Here is a 23,479-nt window from a genome sequence, read left to right as displayed (position 1 = left end):
CTGGCTCTGAGAACTCATAAGTGTCAACTGAAGTATTAGGCCACAGGTGCTATGTTCATTTACACTTTTCGTTTCATATATATATATATATATATATATATATATATATATATATATATATAGGAAAAAAATGGTTAGATGACAGATTTGTAGGTTGGCAGAAAGCCAGTGAAGGTGAGCGAGAGAAAAGGAAATAAATCTTTGAGTTAACATTGTCAAGCACATGTTACCAGAAATCCACAATCTTACATGTTTCACTTTAACTTTCAAACATACAGTATACGTTCACCACTTATATTGCTCAATGCTAGAGAATTATTTCTTCCAGAAGTGCAATACATTGCTGTACCCACTCGGACCTGAACTTTTATCAACTTAGTTAAGCTGCCAGCATTGAATAACAACTCTGTCCCTTGTCAATCATAATTCTTATTAAATAGAACATAATGCAACGATATGAGGCACACCCATATATAGCCTGAGAGCAGAAGCTGTTTTAAATCCCTCTTTATGATGAGTGACAAGTTAAAATGATATGTTCGTCACGCTTCTAATGAAAATGTGAAGCTAACCACAATTATATGAGTTGTGTGTAAGTTGTATAAGTAATATCAGCTTCTGTATTTTGGTGAATTCCTGTTTATTCATCCTTCTCTCGGTTGTAATTTGGTTTGTTGGTTTATTAAAAAAACTTTTGTTTGTTTATTCCATTGATTTCTGCCAGGTTGTCAGTTGGCTTTGAGTTGTGATTTATATGTTTTTATGACTTGGAATTTTCTTTTGTACATTTCCTGTTCCAGTTAATTCCCCACAGCTGTATCGAATTTGTAAATTGTTTTTGTTGACAGGTTTCAGTTTGCTTTCAACACTTTTATTCCTTGTCTTTAACTCTGTTGGCCAGGGTCCCTGTGAGTGTGTGTGTGTGTGTGTTTAATAAGTTAGTTAACATTTACTGAAGTGTTGCCATGTCTTTACTTTTCACAATGTGTGCTCACTGTCATAATGTTTGATTATTGTGTACATTTCCAGTCCTTTTCCCTTCAATCTCCCTAAACCTCTTTGGTTTTGGGGTTTGGAGTTTTATTCTTTGATTGTTTTTTTTTCCCATATTTTTTCCAGATGGATAGTTTATTTATATTTTATTCATACTTTGGGAATGTTTTTTTCACTACAACAGCAGTCTAACAGTTTATTATTATTGTTTAGTTATTATTCATTTATTATCAAAGACACCATGTCACTGTAAAATATAGGGGTGAGTATTGGCAAGGATGTTACAATACGATACGTATCACGATACTTGGGTGACGATACGATATTATCACAATATATTGCAATATTCTACCCAGTTAATATCAAAATTAAACTTAGAGATTCAAAAATCAAGTTGCTGTATATGTTCATCAGAATATATTGATCATTCAGAGGACAAATTGAGTCAAAACTATATATATCAAAACATCCTATTTATTATTGTTATTACTAGTCCAGTGCCCGTCGGAAATATGTATTCATATAGTGGGAGGAGCTTAAGTAGAGTTGTAAATTATGGTCAAATGAGAATGTGTTTGAAGGTTGGATGTACAAAGAGGTGTACATACGCTGTACTCTAGTGTTATAAAGGGGTTTATTTGCGGGTGCAAAATAAAACAGCGTGTGCAATTTCCCTGGTACATGCGCATGATAAATTGATATATTTTACTAGTAAAATATATACAGTATATATATATATATATATATATAAAGAAATTATCCTTTGAAAAAAGAAAATAATACATCAGAAAATAATTTAAAAGAGACCCTAAAAGATTGGCATTTACATAATAAACACACTTTAACAGTAGTGAAGGTTGTGACACTGCAGTTATTTCCACACCCACATTACATCATCACTGATTTGTTGTAAGTCTAAAGGCTGTGGGCAGGTGGAGTTCTCATATCATTCCTAAATGACAGTGGAGCTGCAACAGTCTGTCTCTGACAAGGAGCTTCTCTGTCCCTGCAGAAGGTTCTACAACACGCAGTGATTGATTATTTTCTGTTCATACAGAAAGATTCACAATGTGTTTCTTAAAATATATACAAATATTTATAAAGGGGTACTTATATATAATATGGGTGTGAACATAATTTAATAACAGGGCTAAGACACGCTAACAGTGGTTCCCAACCTTTTTTCGGGGCGTAACCCCATTTTTGTAAACACACAATGCGCAAAGTGACAATATGTGCCAGCTCAGATATTTTTAGACCTCATTTTATTTTAACTAGATTTATGTTTGAGAATCTTAAAGTATAGAATACAGTCATTGTGTGTGTTTTCATTAAAAAAATGAATGATAAATATCTAAAATCTCTCTATTTCTGTGTTATTAAGTATATATATATTTATATAATTTTTATCAGTAATTTATTTTATTTTATTAATACCAGATGTTTCAGGCGACCCCATTTTATTTCCAGGCGACCTCACATGGGGTCACGACCGCAAGGTTGAAAAACCTTGCACTAACACTATAAAAAAAAACAAAAAAAAAAACATGTTGGTAACCACTGCTTTATTAGGCTGAATTGATAAGAAAGAAAAAAATACCATAAATGATTGCTCTACCACACCAATAATCAGAATCATTGATAAGTTTAAGTTATTTCCCCCTTAAATAAGTAAATAAAACTTGTATTGTAGCATCTGACATCCAGACGTCACGACACGCAGTAAACGCGTAACAACATCACCTTGGAGTGTTTTGATAAGCCAGGTAGGGTTTTCCTTTCTGACCAATCAGAAGCCGCGGTTCTCTGCTTGCCAGGTGAGGCGGGCCATCACACGAGGCGCTCTGGCTGTTCATTGGTCTAAACGCTCTAAGCTGATGACGTGCCAGCCAATCGGAGGCGTCAGCCGATCTGACGAAGCGTTCTTGACTGAAAAGCGGAAAAGCGGCGACATCTGTGATGGAGCATCAGTCTGTGGACACGGAGGTGATCGCCTGAACGCAGCATGGATGTCCTAAAGTCATTGGGCCACCCGGAGGAGATACTCAACCTGTTTAGGTTTAAGATGGGGGGATGTAGCACCGTCATGCCAAAGTTGGATTACGTAAGTAAACACTGTCAATCATGTACATATCCACATGAGGATGGTGTGATGGGCACACAATGTCCAGCTGATTCAATCTGTCCTAACTGTTGGTGTGATCATGCATTTCTTTCTCTGGTGCAAAGATATATGACTTGATAATAAAATGCACAGTTTTCCTTTTCAACGAACGATCCAATGGAAACACACGGGCAGGTAATTGGACTTTTGACAAATTGGATCTTTGCTGTGTTTGGCTCAGTTGCACTCAACTACAGATGACCATTAACTTAATTTAGGTTACATAATAAGCTTGGAGGGATGGGAAAGCTAATCCTACCGTTCTAACACCAGTGTGACCTGCTGCAGAGGCACGCAGTCAGTCTGTTTCAATAGATACCTAATCAATAATAAAGTGTGTAAACTCAAATAAAAAAGGCTATTTCAATCAATTAATTACATTGGAACTGGTTTACCACAAAAATGTCATTGATAACAATTAATATATCAATATTACAGGGCTACTTATGTGAGGTTAGGAGTACAAAACCATAATGCAATGCAATTATTAATAGTGTAAAGTAACTTATTTTGACTTTACATCCTTGTAATTGCAGGTACCTAATGCACAATTAAAAAAAATTGCCTTTTTTACATTAAAAATAATGTTATGGGTATTTTTTCCCCCTTTATATAATAGATTAGATACAATAGATTATATATAACTGTAAAGCTCCCTCAGAGAAATTAAATTTCCAGCAGCATTTAAAAAAAGAAGCAGCAAAAAGGGTTGAAATAATATATTAGTACAGAATATACAAAAAAAACTGAATATACAGAAATAAACAAGGATAAAATAAAATTTGGTTATCTGGTAAATTCTAAAATACCACACTAGATTTGCCAAAATATAAAACAAGAAGCACCTGCCTGTCCTGACCACAGCACACATGCACACTTTGTGTGTGTGAGTCAGTTCTGCTTTTTTTAAAAAAAAAATATTTCACTTCCATCTCTTACACAGTGTTTATTAAAATTTTCCCCAAATAGCAATTAAGTGATTTTTCCTGATCAAGAGTGTGACTAGGAGTTAATCTCAATCACTTTATACAAACCTGCTTTTTTTATCCTGTGCTCACCTCAGACACATGACAGGCAGGGGTACATCCTGAAAAGATGTCTGTCTGTCACAGGTCATAGAAACAGACGTCACATTCACAGACAATTAGACAATTTGTAAAATTAAATCAAATTTAAACCAGCACACAAGGACCTGGAGGAGATAACCCCAAACAGGCATGGAGAGAACATGCAAACCCCACACATAAAGGCCCAACATGTCCACCCCAACAATCATCACACCTTTACTGCTGTAATGCAGAAGTGATAACCACTACACCTTTGTGTCGCAGACCAAAAATAAACGTCCAATACTGCAATCTAGCTAATGGAAAACCTTATATATTCCATTCCTAAAAGTCTATTTGTTCAGCATAAAAGCAGCATTAAATTAATTGATAATTTAACAGGTATACATTAAAAAAAAAAATCAGTCAACAAAGTTAGATCAAACTCTTTATTTGAAATGATCTAAAATTCTACATGCCCTAATGTGAGTGCCTGCATGCATGAATCATGACCTTCTAGCAGGTCTTTGTATTTATTATTACTAGTACAGTGCCCGTCGTAAGTATGTATTCATATAGTGGGAGGAGCTTAAGTAGAGTTGTCAATTATGGCCAAATGAGTATGTGTTTGAAGGTTGGATGTACAAATAGTTGTACATACTCTGTACTCTGTAGTGTTATAAAGGGGTATATTTGCGGGTGCAATTTTTCTGGTTTAATTCTATGGGACTCACTTTTATTTATTTTTTGTTTGGTGTATTTTTCTGTAATGTAGGTTTTCTGGAGTCATTATGTGTGTTTGTGTATCTTTCTGGTGTGTTTTTGTGCATTTTTTTGTATAAATGTGTTATACCATTTTAAAGACATAAGTTATTACCTAAGTCTGCCACTAGATGTCGGCAAAATGCACAGCAGCATTACAGTGCACAAACCGGGCCATAAGCATAAAAAAGTTCCCATATATTATGATCTACAGCCGGAGATTAATAATATATATATATAGTCATTATTTTTCTGATTATTGTAGCTGTTGAAAATATGCTGATATATATTTATTTTTTATTTATTTTTTTTAAATAACTGCTGAAATTATATTGTCTTAAAGTCGTCTTTGTTGTTAAATCGATACACTATCAAAATAAAAATGTCGAGTTGCACAAGTTATATTAATTTGGAGCATATATTTTGAAGTATGTATTCATTACAATTGCATATTTATCATGGTAACATTATGAAAAAAAAAAAAATTGTGTCGTAAATATTTGGAATCAACGTTGCCAGATAGATTGCCTTAGGTAAAACATAAAAACTGTTAAATTTGTTTTAAAAAATATTTCTCCGAAGTCCATATAAGTCACTCTTTCTTTGTTATCACTACATAGATTGACAGCTGATCCTCTCCTTGGTGTTTTTGCCCTCGAAATGGTTTGTAAATTCACCCAAAAAATGAGAAGTTTATCAATCTGACAACACAGATTCAGTCAGGCTCGTGTTGTTTTGGTAAAAAAAAAGAAAAGTGGGTGGAGCTTGCGACAGTTTTGCAGTAGATCTGTAAAAGCTCTGGATTACCACCACCCAATGAGCTCTGCGTGGTCACATTACTTATATATCAGCGCAGGGCTGGTTGTATCCTACCGCCTGGCTTCGCTCGACCCCTCCGCTGCTTGTCCTCTACATGGACTTCATGTTTCAAACTTCCCCTCCAGGCGTGGTGTCGACATGCACGGTGCCGTGTTCTGAGAGTCCGCCCCGTTATCTCGCATGGCTGGAGCTTACTACAAGTGTCCAGTCACCTTGTCCGTGTTCAAGCGCTCTCTCTCGGTGGCTCCGCGGAGTTGCGGGCCTGCTCCACGCTCCCTCCTGCCTGGCTGGAGGCTCGGGGAGCGGGGCCTGCAGGAGGCCGCCCGACCCTCCAGCGTACTCAGACCCGCAGGTTTCCACCGACAAAACACCTTCTTCTGTCTCTCCTGCCAGGAGTCGATGCGGCAGAGTCTGCGGACGTGTTACCTGTATCTGAACCAAACCAGCAGGAGCTTCGCTGCTGTGATTCAGGCTCTGGACGGAGAGCTGAGGTGAGTAACAGCTGCTGAGGTGAGGAGGGGTGTGTCTGCTCTGCACACAGACATGTTTACCTACAGGCCTTAGGTGGGGAAGCTTCAACATTATTTATCATGCAAGCTTGCATTAAATACTTATTTATTTATTTATTTATTTATTTTTTACAGGTGTACAAAGTAATTGGAAAAAAAATAACTAAGTAAAAGTACAAGTACAACTGAAAATTACTTAAATAAAAGTGGTAAAGTATCCCATATTGAACGAGGTAATTGTGAAAAAAATACTTGAGTATCAAAAGTATTTAAAAAAAAAAAAAAAAGTAAATCATAATGTAAAGTGTATTTTATTTTATTTTTTACAAATTTTAACGCAACATAAATTCCGACAATTAATGCAAACATGGTGGAATAACAATTCCTTGGTATACTCAAAAAGTACTCGGCATCTGATCTACCTAAATATTATTAGTGGTAAAAAAAAAAAAAAGATTAATTGTGATTTTATTTTTGATGATCATAAATCATTTCTTAAATTTACAATGATCGATTATTTAATTTTCTCAAATTGTAATACAAACCAGGCGAGACCTCCTAGTTTGGATAATTCTAGCGGTATATTATATTTGCTAGCCCAAAGTGTTCCATAAGTAACATGTAAAGAGACAGCCAATAGAGTGGCCTGGTTGTATTACACACACATAAATACAGACACAACAAATAATAATGGCGCCATAAAGAATAATAGGAACAAAAACCATCAACTCCCAGACCGTGCACACTTACTGCATTTGTTTTCTAATCTAGTACCCACACTTAAACAAGTCTACATTTATAGTATTGGTAGTGTTCAAGTACAATACAATTATTTGAACCGAGCTTCACGTCAAAGTAATGATTAGGATTTAATTTTATAATAGATTTTCTGAAACCGATCTGTTATTCATTCATAGTTTAGATTTATATCAGCAGTTGTTGGCTGAAGATGAATGAAAGAATGACAAGTTTTAAAAAAGTTCTGGTAGGGCTTTATACATTCCAATATGTTGCAAGTGATGGTTTTTTTTTTTTTATCAGACAGTGTAGGCCTCAGAGATCAATCCATTTAAGATCATTTGCTCGAAAAAACAACATATAGCTTAAAAATTAGTTTTGGTTTCCACTGTAAACACGCTTTTATTAACATTGTTGGAAGAGTTTCACACATTGCATTGAAAATGTCTTGGGAATTTATTTTGGCTGAGTTTTTTGGGGACAAACGCAAGAAAACACGATAAGAATGAAATGAAAACACTTCTATGCATCCTACATCCCACAATGCAATGTGTGGAACTTCCAACAATTTCAAAGGGAGAGTGTTTACAGTGGAGATCAAAACACACTTTCATGCAGCTATTTTACGCCTTTTTTTTTTTTTAAAGCAAATAATCGTTGACTTGTTGGTTTATGAGGCCTGTACTATGGATTTATTTGATAAATAATTATCGTTCCTATTAGCTTTAATGATTCTGGTTGTGGAACGGTGTTTAAACTCACTATTTCTGTCAGCTGTCGGTGAAAAAAAGCACAGCTGTTTCCTAAAAGGCCTTCATCATGGGTGTGTGTGTTTCTTATATTCCACCATCAAGGACAATTCCCTAACTATAGACTGACCTTTGACACCCAGGATCACGCTCCAGCTCTTCGTGTCGTTTAGTGAATGAATGACGATGAAACTTTGTGCAGGTTTTCTCATGTTTTGTTGTTGTGCTGATTGTGAACCAGACATGCAGTGTGTATATTCTACCTGGTGCTGCGTGCGCTGGACACAGTGGAGGACGACATGACCATCCCTCTGGAGAAGAAGGTGCCCATGCTGAATGATTTCCACACGTACTTGTACCAGGACGAGTGGTGCTTCACAGAGAGTAAGGAGAAAGACCGGCAGGTCCTGGAGGATTTCCCCACGGTCAGTAGCACACACAGGGCTTACTTTAAAGCACATATGTCAAATTCAATTTTTGTTGAAAGTGCTCATTTTCCCGCCTCAAATCTGCAGCCCACTTGGGATGAAACTGTTCTTTATTTTGCCCCTGCATAAAAATGAGTTTGACACCCATGCTTTAAAGCAGGGATTCTCAACTGGTGGGTCGGGACCCAAAAGTGGGTCACAGACTTGTACTGGGTGGGTCACGGACAGCTGGTCAAAAATAAATTAATACTTAATATCTCTCATGTTGGACTTGTCTTTTATTTTGAAAGAAACTACTTTTGACAGGCATGCTGTGAAATGTATGTTACACAGGAAAATATAGAGATTTACAGTATGTTTTAAAAAAAAAAATTATATATATTAATATCACTAAGAACAGGCTTGTTGTATATCCTAACTGTGTCTGTGTGTTTTCTGAGTGCAGATATCCCTGGAATTTAGAAACCTTGCTCAGGAATACAGAGACGTTATCGCAGATATTTGCCATCAAATGGGAACGGGGATGGCTGAGTTCTTGGAGAAAAAAGTGGGATCTATGAAGGAGTGGGACCAGGTAAACAGAAATGTTCAACTTATCATGTAATCAGCAGCCAGGATTTTATAGAAAGATGAACTTTTCTATAAATGAACTATCTGCTTGTTTCCATTGCAGTACTGTCACTACGTTGCTGGTCTAGTTGGCATCGGCCTGTCCCAGCTTTTCTCTGCCTCCCAGCTGGAAGACCCTGAGGTGGGGAGGGCCACAGAGCTGGCTAACTCCATGGGACTGTTCCTCCAGAAGACAAACATCATCAGAGACTATCTCGAGGACACAAAGGAGGGACGAGCCTTTTGGCCAGAGGAGGTAGCCGTCTGGTTTTTTCTCTGTTTTACTGTGAAACATTAAACACAAAGTCTACAGTTGATCATCAGTAAAACACAAAGGAGGAGGATAGCTTTGTGAGCGTTTCAGTTTTGTTTCCTTATCGTCTCCGCTCAGGCTTGGAGTCGGTTCGCGGGACGCTTGGAGGATTTGGCGCAGCCTGAAAAACTGGAGTCAGCTTTATCATGTCTCAACCTACTGATCACAGACACCCTGAGACACGTCCCAGACGTCATCGCCTACTTGTCCCGCCTGCGCAACCAGAGCGTGTTTAACTTCTGTGCCATCCCACAGGTACACGTCGTTACAAGAGTCACACTAACAACACAATGGCTTCATTTGCTCTTAATGAATAAAACTTTGCACATAATAATGAATCCATTTGGGTGGATTTTGAAGGCTCAGCAGTGAGCTTGGCCTTGTCTCACATCAGTGTTGGTGACCTCACTGCTTTATTTTGTTTGGCAGTTCACATTAACATTTAAAATATGACGTGTATCAGACTCCAGTGTGAACGGTTTGCGGCTCCAAACTGACCTGCACGTGCATTTTTGCGCTTGTTTCAAAGTTTTTTGTGCATTGGGAGCCGGAGAATGAATGAGCAGGTGCAGAGGACGAGGATAAAGGAAAAGAGAAACACATTTTTTGTCTTGGCTTTTTGCGGCGCTGATAGGCTTTTAAACATCAGTTACGGTATGAACCTTCAAGATTTGCTTAAAGGCACACCATGGACTTTTTGACCTAAAGAGTTGACCCATATGAGTTATTTAAAATGATTCCTCAATATACAGCGCTTGACAGTATCAATGCTCCGAGTGGGGCTTCCCTCTTGAAATACCGACTATGTAAGTTTTAAGGAGACCGAGGACAGGGAGTAGGGGGGAGGGTGGCGGACCGACTGTTGATTTTTGCGACAGTGCTGCGGCGCTTGTGGCCACTAGGGGCGCTTGCGTGAAAGTTACCGGTCTAGCACCCCTAGTGGCCAAAAGTTACGCAGCGTGCCTTTCAGGAAGTGTCACCCCATATACTTTCGCTGTCCCTCCATATACTTGCTCGATCATTGCTATCATCCATTTTTGCAAGGCTCCCGCTGGGCAAAATGACAATTTGTGTGTCACTAAAAAGTAACATCAACATATGAAAAGTGCATCAAAAGTTGATGGCAAAATTTAAAATGAAAAAAAAAAAAAAAAAAAAAAAAAAACTGGCACAAACAATGTTGTATGTTAACTTGTTTTTTTTTTTTTCCATTAAAATGCTCCTATGAAACATTATTTTGTAATGTGTTTGTATATATATATATATATTTTTTTTTAAAGTATCAAATGATTTGCAATTTAGATTCTTCATGATGCAGATGTGTTTCCTCTGTTGACCAGGTGATGGCGATAGCTACACTGTCTACGTGCTACAACAACCCCATGGTGTTTCAGGGAGTGGTGAAGATCAGGAAAGGACAGGCTGTGACCCTCATGATGGAAGCTACTAGTATGAGATCTGTGCAGGCTATTATCACCCAGTACAGCCACGAGGTGTGTATGTGTTTTTTTGGGGTTGTAGACCATCTTCTTCTACTGATTATGTTTAACTGCTCTACAGATCGTACAGAAGGTCTCTCTCACCGACCCGTCCCGGGACAAGACTCTGCACATCCTGGCCGTTATCCAGGAGAAATCTGCCCTGTCACAGTCCAGCCTGCAAACCAGGACCCCCCACCTGTCCCCCATGTACCTGTCTGCGGCCATGCTGCTGGCTGCTCTCAGCTGGCAGTACCTCAGCACCACTGCTGCACAGGCACAAGGTGTAGGCGACATGCAGGGACAATAAATCTCAAATGACCTGTTCCAGGACTGCGGGAATATTTGAATTCTCACCTGAGTTCTAGCCATTCCCCATCGTGGCTGCTTCAGGACCCTGTGCACATAGATGAGTGTTCTGTAGCAGTATGGAGAAACTGTTTACACACTGTGTTGTGTGGGAATTTTCACCAGCATTAATGATGTATTGAAACATCCGAGGGCGACTTTCCTCTTCTGTCCCTGGTGATCATGTCTCCGATTGTTTTCCTTTTGCCAGATTTTTCTGAAATATTTCTGTCCTGTTGGAGTAAACATTTTAAAACAAACAAAATAGTTCTTTCTTTATTTAGAGAGACTGAACACAGATGTGAACTGCGTATTTAGCTCTAGAGCTGCTGTCATTTTTCATCATGTATAAAAATGGAATGAGATATGTGCAATACACACATGTAGGTTTTAAAAGCTACGTTCATGTATCGAACAAGGATTTCAAATGCGTCTGATTTCCGCCAAGCGATGCAACCTAAGAGTGATAGTTAAGTGTCCTTAAGGCAACTTTGGTTCTGTTTAAGGGAAGAATAGAACCAAGCAGAGCTACAAACATTGCTATGTAATGTGATATTTTAATTTGTATATTCGTGGAAAAATAAAGAAACACGAGGAAGATGATTATAGTGATTTGGTATCCAGTGTGTTTGTGGAGTCTGGTTTAAGAAACATAAGTTCATAATGCTGAAGTAGTGAATGGATCACTATACATAATAAAATTAAAAATACGGGTGATTATATAAAAACAAGTGTGATTCAAAGTGTCAAATCATGCAAAAGGTGGCAACATAAAGAATGGGATAAAATATGTTTTATAATGATAAACAGATTCAAGCTGGACTTTGAGAAAACATCTCGCTAGTCACATGAGAACATAGTGATTTGACATTCATTACACAGGTCATATGACATTACCTGACTAGTAAAGACGAGTTAACGGCTGTGACACAGTCAGACGGACAGCTTGCTCCAAAACTGATCCCAATAACCAGCAGCACAGCAGGTAAGTCAAGATTATATCTGAAATTCTGTTTTATTCTGACTTGTATATGAGTATAATGCTTACTAATGCTGATTTAATTTTAATATATATATATATATATATATAGACATAGGCAACAGGCGGCCCGTGTGCCACATTTGGCCCTTTGTCTAGTTTTGTACGGCCCTCAAAGTAAATGCACAAAATGAATTGGAAAACACAAAAAACAATATCTCCAAAAACACACAAATGACAGAAAAAACACGAATTGACAGAAAAAAATACACAAAATGATTTAAAAAAAAGCACACACAAAATGACTCCAAAAATATAAACAAAAAAATACACAAAATGATTAAAAAAATACACAAAATGACAGAAAAATACACAAAATGACTCAAAAAATATAAACCATAACAAGAATACACAAAAAAATGCAACAAAAAATGAAAGAAAATTACATAAATTGACAATAATAATGTTCAAAATGACCCCCAAAACACAAAATGACAAGAAACCATTAAATAAGACTCTAGAAACACACAAAATGACTTAAAAAAACACCCAGTTCCTTTGTTCATTGCTGTAACAATGCTCAAATTGGGGTCATTACTGTATATGCTGACATTATTGTTGATAATAATCACATTTTCTGTGGCCCTTGCTGTAATGAAATCTGCCCATCTCTGCTATAAAGTAACATGTTATGTGTAAAATGAGTGACGATGAGTGTGTGTAACCTCTTCAGGATGCATTCACTGGTCGTCCTCTGTGTGGTGGCGATGGTCTCCGTGGCCTCGGCCCGTCCTCACCTCCCTCCTCTGTCTACGGAGATGATCCACTTCATTAACAAAGCCAACAGCACCTGGATGGTGACACTGTTAAAGCCTTAGTGATTTGATTCATAGAGCTGTGGGAATAAACCTGTTTGTGTTTGTGTTTGTGTTCCAGGCTGGAACTAACTTCCAGAAAGCTGATATCAGCTCTGTGAAAGGACTCTGTGGGACCATACTGAAGGGCCCCAAATTACCAGAGGTGTAAGTCTAAACCTGTAAAAGTGTGTATTTACAGACTATAACGTGTCTGCAGGAGTGACTCAGCATCTTCACCTTATCTCCAGTGTTTTTAATGATCTCTCTCACCGTGTTAGGGTTCATAATGTTGAAGGCATGAAGCTTCCAGACAGCTTCGACGCACGCCAGCAGTGGCCCAAATGTCCCACAATCCACAGATCAGAGACAGGCTCCTGCGGGTCCTGCTGGGTAAGGCCGGAAAAAAAAGACACAAAGTGAAATTCAACTCCCGAGCTTCAAAAGAAGAACAAGCTGTGTGGGAAAAGAGAGGGGGTTATATTTCCAGACAATGGCTCCAAGCTATTTATGTTATTAAGAAAGAACGCTTTAGTTCCTACTTTCAAAAACCAATCAACTGGAAAAATAACTAAAGCCATCGGACTATGTGATATGTACTGTATATAGGCCTAGGCAATATACTGTATATCAAGATTCAAGATATATTAACATTTCTACATTGATATGTTTTTGATTTTATAGCTTATTTTGTGTTTAAAAAAAAAAAGTGTTTAAGGAGTCGCTGCTTTTGCTATTTCTCAGAACAGCATGAAAAAGCACAGTTAGATGGATTTCTGAGTGTGTCCTAACCCAGAACTCACTCACACGTGCTGTCCCTTAGAACTAGGGGAGGGAACCTCGGTGTCCCTCACGATAACGATTATCTCACGATATGACGATACTGCGATTATCAATATATTGGTCAGAAATCAATCTACGATAATCTATGACATAACAAGAAGAAAAAAAAAGATTAAGTGAAAAAATACCAATTTTATTGTATATCTCTGAAAGACAATACATTGAAAAAGTGTCCTATGAACAGTGACACTATTTTAGTGCAACATTTCTGTAAATAAGTGTCAACATACCAATGTAAATGAATGAGTATCTCCAATAGTGCTTTTTGTAAACAAAAAATAGGGTCTTTTTTTTTACCAGTGACACCATAATAGTGTAATATTCCAGTAAACAATATATTGGTTCCTTCAACAAACAGTGACAACATTTCTGTGAAGACCTACCTGCACATTTTAGTGAAAAAGCAGAAAAGCTTTTGGAATAAAAAAAATTAAATTAAAAATTAAAATTAAAAAAAAATTAAAATTAAAAAATCTATACTTATCGCGGAGCATATCGATAATCGATCGTGCGAAAAAATATCGCGATATATCGCCGTATCAAGAGCGGGTCACACTCCTGCTTAGAACAGGGGTTCTCAACCTTGTAGTCGGGACCCCATTTGGCATCGCAAAACATTGGCAGGGGATCGCCAGATGCCTTCAATGAACTTGGAATATTTTTTTTTAACAATTTGAGCCCAATTTTGCAGATTTTTACCCTTTTTCTGCAACTAACCAAACTTGCGAAATTTCTACCGGTTTTCAACACTTTTCGAGCCACAGTTTTGCACCTTTTAATGCTATGTTGCTACTCCCTTTCTGCCACTCTCCGTTAAATTTTAATGCCCTTTCTGCACATTTTTTTCCACTTCCAAGACATTTTCGGCACTTATGAACCCTTTCCACCAATTTTCCCACCTAATGTTGATGTGTGTCGACGATTATTGTCACTGTTAACCTCTTTTGACAATATTTCATGCCCATTATTTGCCAGTTTAAACCAAACTAATTGCTTTTAAGCCAGAATTGACACTTTGAATCCCTTTCATCACTTTTTCTGTCAATTTTTGGCCACTTTAATTTGCAACTTTTAACCAATCTCTGTGATTTTTAAAATCCAATTTATTAATTGTCTAATAAGACTTCATTGGGTTAGAAATATCTAGATTTATAGCTTATATTGCCGTTTTGAGAAATATAATCAAGACATGGATTTTGGTTTGAATCGCCCAGCCCTATATGTATATATGTGTAAAACAATGCATTTATTTTGCTGTTCCACTCTCCTATTACAACTGTATCTGTCCCATACCTGTATTATTGCAGCTGTGACGACCTACTTTTAAAATAAAGTATCATCTTATCTTATTTCCCACAGGCCTTTGGTGCAGTCGAGGCCATGTCTGACAGACTGTGCATCCAGACCAATGGTCAGATCTCTGTGGAGATCTCTGCTGAGGATCTCCTTACCTGCTGTGATGAATGCGGTATGGGGTGAGTAACAGTAAAAAAAAAAAAAAAAATTATCATACAGCTTGAAGGGGAACTACGAGCTTGAGTTTATCTATCCAAACAGGCATGAGGCGGGGGGTACACCCTAAACAGGGCGCTAGAGAAAAAAACAGACACACACTCACACACACACACACAAGTTTTTCAAATTTTTTTGACACAAAATTCCTATTTCAATGCCTGAATCATGGTTGGGGTCAATTCGATTTTTCAATTACAATTACATCTTCAATTATCCATGTTCAATTACAACCCAATTATGATTACAGTGACTGACTTTTTTTTCCAATTGCATTTAAAAGTACAATTATTATTTTCCCGCTGAAAGTCAATTACAATTACTTTCTCTTTGCATAACTTTGCATCAAAATTCAACCCCAATAATACCTAATGATTCAAACTGTGTGTTCTGATCAATATCTTTTGAGATTAACCTTTTTAATAGGTATGTATGAGCAAGCAGTTGTGTAGGCGCGTGTGTGTGCGCATCGTGTTTTGCAAATCAGCATAAACACTATGTTGTCTGCTGTCTATGTATTGGTGTCTGTCCCTATTAAATAGACCAAATACATAAATATACCCAGAGTATGCAGAGAAAACCTATGCATGCACAGGGAGAACATGCAAACTCCACACAGAAAGGACCCAGGGCTTGAACCCAGGACTTTCTTGCTGTGTGCAAACGTGCCAAGAAATAATCGATTTGGCGATATATCGCAATATTTCACCGTGCGATTATCATATCAATTCAAAAAATGTCCAAATCGATTTTTTTAACTGAAAAAAAAAACATTTAATTGCGCTAATATATGCATGGCACTTAAACTTTTTTGAGAAATGTTATTTGACAGTTTGATAATTATAACACTTGTTTTTTATATTGGTGCTTGATTTACAGTTAATTACCGATTACTTCTTCTCATAAGTTTAACTTGTATTTCATACCATTTTGTACTTTAGTAAAGGTGAAATTTGTAATGATTGATATCGTGATATATCGTATTGTTTAGTATCGGGATATATTGTATCGTGACATGCAATTCGTGCATCGTATTGTCAGATTCATGGCAATGTACACCCCTAGTGCCAACCACTACTATTTAATGATCATTTCTTAAAAAGGTTGAGATTTTCATAAAAAGGTGAATGAGCGTGTGCGTCGTGTGTGTTTGTGTGTTTAGATGTTATGGCGGTTACCCTTCGGCTGCTTGGGATTACTGGGTAAAGACAGGAATTGTGACAGGTGGTTTGTACGACTCCAAAGTTGGTAAGTGCATCAAAAAGCACACGTTTGTGTATAAACACACTGTCTTAAAGGGGCTACCTACAGTGAGTGTTGCTGTGCGTTGCAGGCTGCCGACCTTACACCATTGCTCCCTGTGAGCATCACGTTAATGGGACTCGTCCTCCTTGTCACAGTGAAGAAACACCTCCATGTGATAAGGTTTGCATCGATGGATACGCTCTGTCATATCCAAAGGACAAACATTTTGGTACGGAAACATCAGAGAATAAACACATTCATTGTGTCCATTCCTGTGTCCGTCATTGGTTGTTTCTATATTTGCAGGCAGACGTGCCTACAGCGTTCCATCCGACCAGACGCAGATCATGACCGAGCTGTACAAGAACGGCCCAGTGGAGGCAGCTTTCAGTGTATATGCTGATTTTTTGCAGTATAAATCCGGTGAGGATTGCTGTACTTTACAAAGCGTGTGCTGTAATCCTCTTTGAACAAATAAGACGCTGCATTGTGTCGTAGGAACTGCCTGCGTGTGGCAAGGCCTCGGTATTTACACTGGAAAACAATAGGAACAATTTGAACAATTTCACCCTTTATTTTCTCTCAGGATTACAAAACACACTACTCTTTCACAATAAAAGTCTAGAATAGTCACACAATAAATACTTATCTCAGTTTTCTTTGGGGCTGCTATAATCTCTACACATTATTTAACACCAGGGTTGGAGTCAATTATAATTGCGTAATTGAAAATTAATTACAATTATGATGTAAGTATAACTGTAATCGAAACTGAATTGTAATTGAGCTTAGATTGTAATTGGCATGGAAATTCTATAAAAATTGTCAATTATGACTTCATTAAATGGCAAACCATGTTAATGTTCTATGGCTCTCTCATGTGTAGTTAATTATTAAAATATGTTTTATAACAACTTTACCATTAAAAAAAATGAAATCTAAGGGTATTCTGACAGAAAAAAATATTAATACCAATATTTTTATTGATAAGGAAGGTTAACAATGTAACAAGAGATAAACAAATTAGATGATAGATCATATTTTCTAGTGTATTTTACAGCTGACTTAAGACATACGTGTGTCAGACTGACCCGTTATCATAAGAGATGCTAACAGAAAGCTAACACAAGAGTTTTATGCTCTTATTTATTAAAGGACCAGTAATTTTGATTAATTGATAAATATAATTGAACTATAGTCATTGATAATGTAATTGTAATTGACTTTCAGGGGGAAAATAATAATAATAAAAAAAAAGTAATAGTAATTGAGTTGTAATTGAACATGGATAATTGAAGACGTAATCGGAATTAAAAAATGTCACTGGCCCCAACCTTGTTTAATACATTTAATAACAACTGGTACTCTTTTCTTATTTGGCAGGTGTGTACCAGCATGTGACTGGGGAGATGTTGGGAGGCCATGCCATCAAAATTCTGGGCTGGGGGGAAGAAAGTGGGACCCCATACTGGCTGGCTGCAAACTCCTGGAACACTGACTGGGGGGACAAAGGTAAAACAGAAGGAACTGGAAAAGCATTTCCTAATGAAAATGCACATGAGAATACCCCCCCTCCAAAAAAAAAAAAAAAAAAAATTAAATCATTGTAGATGATACCAGTGTTGATCCAATAAGACACTAAGAAAATATATTTAAAATAAACATGAAATGCACCCCGATGCCTTTATTTTGTCAAAACCCTAAACAAATCAATAAATGCACGAAAACAATTGATTCAATAGATTAAACCCCACAACACAATACGCACAACAGTAGCATCACTTTCAACACAACCACAATAGTTGACTGCTTACTTTCCCCACTCCTTCCACTGTCCCACCCTAACTCCCTCTCCCCTGTCCCTTCCCCCCTCACCAATGTGTAACACTGCCCTCTCTCTCTCTCTCTCTCTCTCTCTCTTTTTTTAATAGCTTCCGTCTAATTTAAGTTTTTCTCACCCTCCTTTATGGAGGGCTGGTGATGGTCACAATTACCCCACGAAATAAAAATAAAAATATAAGGACAAAAACAGCCTCTCAGCAGGTTGAAAGTTAAAAAAAGAAAATATGCAGTAAAACAATCATGAACTTTTTGGCATATTAGATGATTAGCCTGTAATCACACACACAAAAAAGAATTGTGCATTCTCATTAATTAATAGAAAAGTGGAGCATGGTTTTTTCTTGGTCATGTAACATGTCTGTGATAATGCTTTAATTTCCATGATTTTCTCGCTAAAACAGGTTTCTTCAAGATCAAGCGTGGAAATGATGAATGTGGTATTGAGTCAGAAGTGGTGACGGGAACTCCACTTAACTAGAGGAAATCTGCCTCCACTGCATCAAATATCAACAGGAATCAAGAATAATATCCTTATTCTGACTCCTGAGGGCTTTTCTTGGATTGAAAGCTAATTAAGATTGAATGCAATAAACAGACAGTGAATTGTTCTTTGCTGTCATTCTTTTTTTATTGTTAATCAAAAATAATACATTTTGTTTCCACTTTTTCCTTCATTAAAAAAAAAAAAGTGTGCGTTAACAGAATATCAATATGAGGCAATATTTACATAAAGTGGCCTTTTCTGAGGTCTAAACTCATTTAAATGAACTGGTCTTTAATCACAACCTCAATTATTTGTTCCATAAAATATTATTTTATTCACAATTATCTATTCTATTTGGGAGAGTTTATATTGTCTGTAGTGCTCAAAATATTTTTTTGTCCAATCAGATTTCAGCCTCAATGCGTTGCCGGGGTTAATTTAATCTGACCACCACTGAGGTCTTTAGCCAATCAGATCTCACATTTTTCTCTAACAATTTTTCTGTTCTTTACTGATTGGAAGGTCATATTAAAAAAATGTATTTAAATATAACGTGTTGACTTTTCTGCATTAATTCACTATATATATATATAGATTGTATTGGTTGTGTTTGTTCCACCAATTTAAAAATGTTAATGATGCATATGAACGTCTATTAAAAGAAGTGATCTTCAGAGGGGAACAACAAGTGGTTTCATCACACTCAAATATCACAAACTTCCAAAAATGCCATTAGTTCACGTGGCTCAGTTAGAAAACCTTAACCTGCTGTTCTGCTGTGTTAAAGCAGCTTTCAGCTTTATTCTAAACCCTACGACTCAGCATTTCCAAAGCAGAATGAACAGCACAGATTTCCTTTTCTTTCACTATGAATGACAGAACTCAATTTTGAAAAAGATTATATCAGCAGTACACCCTTGTAATGGAAATAACAACACAATACACAATAGATCTAAATGTAAATACTAGTGGGCTTTCGTAAATGTACAAAAAAAAAAAAAAAAAAAAAAGACCTTGTGATTCAAATGTTGCATTCCCTTTTCTTTTTCTTTTTTTTGCGGCGAAAACACAAGTAAACCTTTAATTTCTTGGAACATTTTTAGCATTTGTGTAATTTTAGAATGTGTGGTAACTGTTTGCATCAACTTATAATCAGAATAAAAATCTTTTTATATTGCAGATACAGGAAATTAATTTTGGTGTCATAAATAATATAGTAACATCAATTATATAATACTGCGATGCTGTAGAAGTAATTATATTTGCAGTGAGAGGGAGGAGCGAGATCATATAAAGCTGTCTACAAAAGAAAAAAAAAAAGAATTTTTTTATTTAAGTATTTTATTTAATTATCTTTTTAAAGGCACATATTTTACATTTAATCATAGTGGACCGGTGGATCACTGATAATTTGTTCTGTTTATTTTGAAGGCAAATCCTTGTCGTTTCAAACGCTTGGTGTTTGCGCATGCGCGTTCTGGTGTGGGAGAATTCGCCATGTTTGTAGTCCAGGGGGCTGTACTGTGTGTCGTCATCGGGTTCGGGGCGAGCCAGCGGTGAATGGAAGCTCCTGCTGGATACCGGCTTCACCAACCGAGCTGAGGACGCGAGTCGAGGCGGAGGAGCGGCTCTGTAACATCTTGAGGTTTATGTGGTTGTGATGAAGGCAGGTTGTCGGCCTTTATCCTAAATCTTTTTTTGCGTTGTCTTGTCAAAAGAGTCCTTTCAACATAGCCACGGCTAACTGGCTAGCTCTCTGCTGCTACTCAGCCTTCTCCTGCCGATAAAAATACAGGTACCATGTTTTTAAGTCATACAGAGCTATGGAGAACATACTGGGAGTGTGTTTCCAGGCGTTACTCGGTGTTCATCTGCTCCGTCACGGCCCTACTGTACTATCTGTGGGGCCGCAAGTGTCAGGTCAGTCACTGCGGTCAAGGTTAGTGCTAATGACTGCTTTACACTGCATTCATTTCAATGTAGTTTTACTTTTGACTTTTTTCCCCCTCTTTTATAATCTATACATTTTTTTCTTTTCTTAATTTAACACATTGAATCCCACTTCTTTTAGATTCATTAGTTAAATTTTTCTGTAAATATTGTTATTACTATGATCATCGGATCTAATTATAGTCATATGCCTTTAAGGTATTTAAAAATAGAGTCTTAATACGGATTCTCAACATTTTTTTTTGACTATAAAAGACAGTTTGTACATATTTTTGTCCACTGGCTGCTACAAAACATGGACTGTAGTTTTATGAAGCATTAGGTAACTCTGTGCATATTTAGTATGTGTATTTGCTGTTTAAGATAAGAATGTGTACGTAAGAAAATGTTTTGCCTTTTTTGGTGTTATCCTGTAACTAAAACTCTACTTTTATCCCCTTCTGCGTTTTTAAGATAAGTTTTAAAATTATTTTTTAACTTTTTTTTTTTTTTTTTTTTTTTGTAGCTCAATATTTATAAAACATGTAATTTATCTGGTTATTTGTGGACAATATAAATATAACGAATTCTATGTAAAGAAAGAGCCTTATTTGGTGTTATCCTGTAAATTAAACTCAACATTTATCCCCTTCTAAGTTCTAAAGATTAGTTTTAAAATTCTTTTTAACATTTTAATATATATATTTTTTAATTCTTAACTCAATATTGATCAAATGTAATTTATTTAGTTATTCATGGACGATGTAAATTCAGTACTGAGAAATGGACAAAGATAACACACTTTTGACACGAGATGCATGTTTGAAACGTTTTCCATATTTTTGTTTTTTTGATGTAATCACAGACTCCAGCCCTCGTGTGCAGCAATGCCTTCAGTGCATTCCTGCTCAAACACTGTCCTGTGGTAGCTGAGCGCTACCATCCCACACCTTGGTGCTGGGGAGGCCGAATCCAAACCCTGGTCTGTGCTTTCCTCAAGTCCAAACCTGCTGTCTTTTACCGCAAGTAGGTTGGAAACGGTCTTACTTCTTTTAACAGATATCAAAGTTTTCCCTTTTACGTTTTTTGATTCCAGCTATATCTTCAAAATCCTGTTGTTTCTTTGTGTTTGACCAGTGAGCTGATCCGCACCGGGGATGGTGGCCAGATCTCCCTGGACTGGGTGGACAATGAATCCAGCCTGGAGTACTCGCAATCCTCCACTCGACCCACGGTCCTGATCCTCCCTGGGATCACAGGGAACAGCCAACAGCCCTATGTGCTGCACGCTGTTAGCCAGGCCTCACGCCATGGCTACAGGTCAGTCATTAATATTAATAGATAAATAAATCTCAAGCTGTAAGAGCGTTATTTGTATACTTTAGTATTTATTCACATGATTTTGTTTTGTATGTTTTCTTCTCCTAGATGTGTGGTTTTCAACAACAGAGGACTCGGAGGGGAGGCGTTGTTGGTAACTACTGTGATATTATTTAGTTACACTTGAGCACATTGTGGCTTAAAGTAGCAATCAACATAGATTAGCATACACATTTAAAATAGCGCTGCACCGATTTCAATGTCATGGCCGATCACCGATTCTTTAAAAAGACTAACCTGCCGATTAATCGTAATTTAAAAAAAAAATTTAATAACTGACAGCAAACACCAGGCATAGGCAACTGGCGGCCCCCAAAACCAAATTGTAATTCATGAAGCCCAACAGAACGCACAAAATGAAGACAAAGACACACTTAACAACCAAAACATGCTACGAAAACAACAACATAGACAAAAGGACTTCAAAGACACACAAAATGCCAATGAAGTTGCACAAAATGACAGAAAAAGACCACAATAACACAAAAAATAGAACAAAAACACACATAATGAATTGAAAAACAGACAAAACGGCAACAAAAGTACACAAAATGATGACAAAGACACACTTAACAACCAAAAAGTACTACAAAAACAACAACATATACAAAAGGACTTCAAAGACACACAAAATACCAATGAAATTGCACAAAATGACAGAAAGACCACAATAACACAAAAAATAGAACAAAACCGACAAAAGAGCAACAAAATTGTTGCCTTATTGACAAGAAATTGACAAAATGAATTCAAAACACACAAAAGGTCTTAAAAAACACCACAAAACCCAAACAAAGGATACAGAGACCAAACCCCTTTGTTTCTCCCCTGTATTAATAGATCGGTCTTTATTGTAAATGCTGACATAAATGATGATAATGTGGCCCCTCGGATCAGATAATCACATTTTTGTGGCCCCTGGTCTGATAGGACGTTGCACATCTCTGCAACACCTTGAATGTTCCAATCTTTTGCTTTATTATATAACATTGAACAATATCCTTAAACAATACAAACTGTGTTTTTTTTTTTTTACTGCACACGAGGTAGTTATCTCAAATATAAATGAAACATTTAGAGCATTGCTGTCCAAAATACTAAATTATATCAGTTCCTTTAGTCTTTCATTTTTTCACATTTTAAAAACAATGGGTAATGACAAAAATCAACATGGCACAGGTTAGTTGTTCTCACAGAATTATTGCAGCCACTTGTACATTAGTGGCATGTTTTTATTGATATCCAATGTCATATACTATCAGGGAAATATGCGCCTTAATTTGAAATAACAGTGTAATTTATCCCTAACTTAAAATAACATTGGACTTTTTTTTTTAAAGTGTTTTAAAAAGAAAGAAAGGAAAAAGTAATACAAACTTCATATTAAACTGTGGTTCCAACTTTAAGCCCAACACGACTGGTTTTGACGAGAAATACTTTTGACCTAAAATTAAA

At 36.8% G+C, this 23,479-nt stretch overlaps 3 protein-coding genes across 4 annotated transcripts in view; all 3 read left to right on the top strand.

Annotated features, from left to right (window-relative positions):
* The first annotated feature begins 2,941 nt into the window (after positions 1–2,941).
* fdft1 (farnesyl-diphosphate farnesyltransferase 1) lies at positions 2,942–11,221 on the top strand. 2 transcript variants are annotated; one of them, XM_028439469.1, is made up of 8 exons: positions 2,942–3,097; positions 6,178–6,275; positions 8,022–8,205; positions 8,654–8,782; positions 8,882–9,073; positions 9,209–9,385; positions 10,471–10,623; positions 10,691–11,221. In XM_028439469.1, exons 1-8 carry the CDS (start codon positions 2,999–3,001, stop codon positions 10,916–10,918), a joined length of 1,260 nt encoding a protein of 419 aa, XP_028295270.1. In that variant the 5' UTR covers positions 2,942–2,998; the 3' UTR covers positions 10,919–11,221. The 2 variants fall into 2 exon arrangements, with proteins under 2 accessions (XP_028295270.1, XP_028295269.1); XM_028439468.1 differs by lacking the exon at positions 2,942–3,097 and having other exon boundaries at positions 5,965–6,275.
* Positions 11,222–11,812: 591 nt separating this feature from the next.
* On the top strand, positions 11,813–18,839 carry LOC114457537 (cathepsin B-like). The gene is made up of 10 exons (XM_028439470.1): positions 11,813–11,941; positions 12,669–12,792; positions 12,872–12,957; positions 13,071–13,182; positions 14,992–15,107; positions 16,307–16,392; positions 16,478–16,618; positions 16,696–16,812; positions 17,773–17,901; positions 18,633–18,839. Exons 2-10 carry the CDS (start codon positions 12,670–12,672, stop codon positions 18,707–18,709), a joined length of 987 nt encoding a protein of 328 aa, XP_028295271.1. The 5' UTR covers positions 11,813–11,941; position 12,669; the 3' UTR covers positions 18,710–18,839.
* A 1,411-nt stretch (positions 18,840–20,250) lies between these two features.
* Positions 20,251–23,479, top strand: part of abhd3 (abhydrolase domain containing 3, phospholipase) — a 12,069-nt gene continuing 8,840 nt past the window's right edge. The window contains exons 1-4 of the mRNA XM_028439465.1: positions 20,251–20,635; positions 21,510–21,670; positions 21,782–21,964; positions 22,073–22,118. Of these exons, the coding sequence (XP_028295266.1) occupies positions 20,516–20,635; positions 21,510–21,670; positions 21,782–21,964; positions 22,073–22,118 (510 nt within the window). The 5' untranslated portion in view covers positions 20,251–20,515. The remainder of the gene's footprint in view (positions 20,636–21,509; positions 21,671–21,781; positions 21,965–22,072; positions 22,119–23,479) is intronic.

The sequence above is a fragment of the Gouania willdenowi genome, chromosome 24 (assembly GCF_900634775.1).
Source record: "Gouania willdenowi chromosome 24, fGouWil2.1, whole genome shotgun sequence".
NCBI classification, from domain to species: Eukaryota; Metazoa; Chordata; class Actinopteri; order Blenniiformes; family Gobiesocidae; genus Gouania; species Gouania willdenowi.
This window is presented reverse-complemented; position numbering and strand designations above follow the sequence as displayed.